The 4,141-nt window shown below is 26.8% G+C and overlaps 1 protein-coding gene across 1 annotated transcript; it reads right to left on the bottom strand.

Moving 5' to 3' along the window:
- Window positions 1-2,061: 2,061 nt before the first annotated feature.
- Window positions 2,062-3,828, bottom strand: LOC130808676 (alkane hydroxylase MAH1-like). The gene has a single exon (XM_057674132.1). It carries the CDS (start codon window positions 3,745-3,747, stop codon window positions 2,263-2,265), a length of 1,485 nt encoding a protein of 494 aa, XP_057530115.1. The 5' UTR covers window positions 3,748-3,828; the 3' UTR covers window positions 2,062-2,262.
- Window positions 3,829-4,141: the final 313 nt, after the last annotated feature.

Here is a 4,141-nt window from a genome sequence, read left to right as displayed (position 1 = left end):
TTAAAAAAAATCAATTAAGTTTAGTTTTTAATTTTAACTTTAACTTTTATAATGTTTTTGATTTTTGATTTTAATTTTTCTTTTTTTAGTTATTAACCTGCAAAACTCAATCGTTATTTAGGCAACAATGTTCCTGAGTAAGTGATCCTAAAATTGAGATTATACATTATTAGTCAAAGGTTGAGAATATTATAGAAAAATCAATTAAAAGTTGGATTATTCTAAATATTCTTAATTTTTCCTATTTTTAATTCGTACTACATTTTGACCTTTTTTATTTTTTTTGTTTGTTTATTAGTTACCACTAACTTTTTTACTGATTGAAGTTTGTCCTATAATCCGTCCTTTTGTTTTAATTTTCTTGTGCATTTTTATTTTACTGTCAATGTGAAAATGTGTACTGTAAATTGTAGTATGATGACTGATACTATAAAGAATAGCAAAGAACCAATGACAATGACTAATTTTTATAGAATATGTATTTTATAAAAGTTTTCTCGACCCCAGGTACTCTATGGCTGAAAATAGGTTAAAATGGTTTGAACATATGTGAAGAAAGTGTAACACCCTGTTAAATTATTCATTAAAAAAAATTTATTATTAATAAATAATTAGTTGATTAAATATATTAAATAATTATTTGAGTATACCTTTATTGCGCACGTGTATTGTCGCGTAAAAAGTTTATCGCGTAACAATAATAGCTAAACCGAACAATAAAGTAATTAAATAAAAAAATAAAAAAAAATATAAATCACAAAGTGGCCGATGCATTTGGGATGAATTGGGGGGAGTTGTAACTCCTCTCTAAATGCCCAATTAAGTGGCATTAAGGCTAACTAATTAAGGGGAGATTTAAGTGTGCTTAATTAGGCTTTGAAGGGTCGAAAGACATTTAAAATTCACTAAGAAATTCAGAAATTTTCTTTACCTTTTTAAATCCTTTTTTTTTGACCATTTTAAAGAAAAAGAGAGAAAAGTGAGAAAAAAAAATCTCGAGTGTTGTTTGGGTGTTCAATTGGGCAATTTAATCCTTAATCCTTGAAATTGTAGGTCCTTGATTATTATAAAAAATTTAAATTTGCTAAAAAAAATATTGTTCATGATTTAGTTCTTTAACAAAATTTAATTTGTTAGAAGAATAATATTCATGTGTTAAGTTTATATAGTTTTTTTGATTTATAATTCTTTAACAAAATTTAATTTGTTAGAAAAATAATATTCATGTGTTAAGTTTATATAGTTTTTTTTTTTTTTTTGATTTATAATTCTTTAACAAAATTTAATTTGTTAGACGAATTATATTCATGTGTTAAGTTTATATAGTTTTTTTATATGATTTATAATTCTTCAACAAAATTTAATTTGTTGGAAGAATAATTATATTCATGTGTTACCTTTATATGGTTTATTATGAAGCATATTTATGTTTAGTTTTCCATGAGTTCATAACCTTTTAACAAAATTTAATTGTTAGAAGGGTTGTGTTCGTACATTTAGATTGATAAAGTTTTTTTTTTAAAAAATAAAATCCTAATTCTTTAACAAATCTTAATTTGTTAGACGAGTTATGGATGAGTATTTATTTATAATTATTTATGTTTCGTTAGCAAAATTTCAATTTACTAAAGAAGTCGTGTTCATGATTTGATTTTTTATGCATAAAGATATATATATATATATATATATATATATATATATATATATATATATATATATATATATATATATATATATATATATATATATATATATATATATATATATATATATATATATATATATATATATTATAATTAATGAGTGATAGAAATGTCTTAATATAATTATTTATATATTTTTTTATGTTGTCTTTAATTGTGTGTTGAGATTTGTGTATGTGTGAATACTTATATTTTGATTATTTCGTTATTAAGAATGATTTGTGGTAATATGTGTTGAATTGTAAATATTGGGAATAGAAATCATTGAATTTAAAATAAAGGAGTTAAAGGAATATAAAATATTCAAAATGAAATAAAAAAAATTAAAAAAAAATTCTGTCAATAGGTCTGCGAAATACACTAAATATAATGATTATAATTGTATCTTAAAAGAAAAAAATCAAAACAAGTTTTACAAGCAACAATACACCTGGTTACAATGTCTCATTATCATAGCTAGTTGAAATATAAATATTACAACAAAAAAACATACCTACAATAAATTAAAATCAATCACTCATTAAATCATTAAATGAAATAAAAATTAAGAAAATAATAACTATGAGCGATATATTCTAACCTTAAATCCGAATTTCATGTGAAGAATAATAGAAAGATTGGGGACAACATGATGTCCTTCCACAGCTTCTATGACATAGTTTTGAATGATGGTGGCTGCAACAATTTTCATTTGGGTGAAGGCCATATCTTTACCCAGACATGTCCGTGGTCCTGCATTAAATGCCAAAAACTTGTATGAAGGCTCATGCTTTATCCTTCCTTTTTCTGTTATCCATCTCTCGGGTTTAAACTCATTACAATCATCTCCCCATATTGATTTCATTCTTCCCATTGCGTACATGTCAAATATAATTTGCATGTTCGGATTAACATGGTGGCCACTTGGTAGGATATCTGGTTTTATCGGGGACTTTGCTTGGAACACGACTGGTGGATATAATCGTAATGTTTCACATAATGCACCGTGGAGATAAACTAACTTTAGACTCACTTCTTTAAAATTGTTTCGATTTAATGTTACACTATCTACTTCCTCTTTTATCTTAGAAGCAATTTTCGGGTTTTTTAAAAAAAGGTAAAAGAACCAAGATAATGTAGTACTTGTCGTATCTCGTCCTGCTATAAACATATTTAAAATTGTATCTCTTATAAATTTATCATTGTAATTTTCATTTTTTTGTGCATATAATGTTAGTAAATCAATACTTACCTTATCATCTTCCTTTTGCTTAGAGAGATTCTCATTACCCAATTGTTCTTTTTTTATATTTATGCATTTATATATGAAACTATCAAGGATTTGACAAGCTTTTTTATACTTTTTCTCTCCTCCTATATTTAACCATCTTTGGAACTTCCAAATGGATGTAGGGACTACATGGCGATAGAAAAACACCTCCTCAATGTCATCCAAGGCTTTTGAAGAGGGAACCCTAGGCAAATTACTTGAAAGAGACATGGGATCATGGTCTATGATTATGGTGCATATAGTATCAAAAGTAAACCTTGCAAATAAATCTTGCAAGTCCATTTCTTTAGCATAGTTAGAAGCATGGTCAAGGAGTGGGATAAGTCCATTGTCCACCTTTTCCCATGTTTTATTCACCAAAAATTGATTGAAATTAGGGTGTGTAAGAAAAGATTTAGCCATTTTACGATGATATTCCCACACCATAAAGTCTGTGTTGAAAATCCCATCTCCGAGAACATCAAGTATATCTTTTAATTTGTTGCCCTTGGGATAATTGGCAAAGTTTTTGCTCATTATGTGGTGAACATTAGCCAGATTCGCGGTGGCTAGGATGTCCATGTTTGTGAACCATGGGCCCTTAAAAAGAAAGGTTAAATTTTCTAATTCTAAAATATCAATAACAGCTTCGTGAATTCTATGAACGTTCTTTAGGAGTGCAGGAAGCATACCTAAAAGAGGCCAATTAGTTGGGAATCCATTTTTGTAACCAAACAAGTAGTGATATAGAATAAGGAATAGGAAGAAGAGGAAAGTAAGTTGAAATTGCCACATTGTTGGCAACAAAAAGGAATTAGTGTTACACTTAGAAACAATACTTAAATATTTGTAAGAGTATATATTTTTAGTATGGGCTCTCATATTTCCTACGTAAATAGCTAGTCTATTTATATAGAAAATATGTCCTTATGGGCCCACAAGTATTGATAGACATTGCTAAATTATTAATCTTGTTTTAATGTGATAGGTAACAACTAAAATATTTCTATGGTTTTGTATATTTTGTATTATAGGGACTAGAAATAAAAGAGATATGTGAAAACCGACATATATAATTTTATCTGTCCTGAAGAAGTATATCTGAATTTGACATAAGTTACCTTGCTCGATGTTTATCCGGATGTAAGATGTCTAATGTATATTTGTCACAATTCAATAAATGGACTAA

This window comes from Amaranthus tricolor, chromosome 3, assembly GCF_026212465.1.
Source record: "Amaranthus tricolor cultivar Red isolate AtriRed21 chromosome 3, ASM2621246v1, whole genome shotgun sequence".
In the NCBI taxonomy this organism is placed as follows: domain Eukaryota; kingdom Viridiplantae; phylum Streptophyta; class Magnoliopsida; order Caryophyllales; family Amaranthaceae; genus Amaranthus; species Amaranthus tricolor.
The sequence above is the reverse complement of the archived record's forward strand: the minus strand, read 5'-3'. Positions and strand labels throughout refer to the sequence as shown.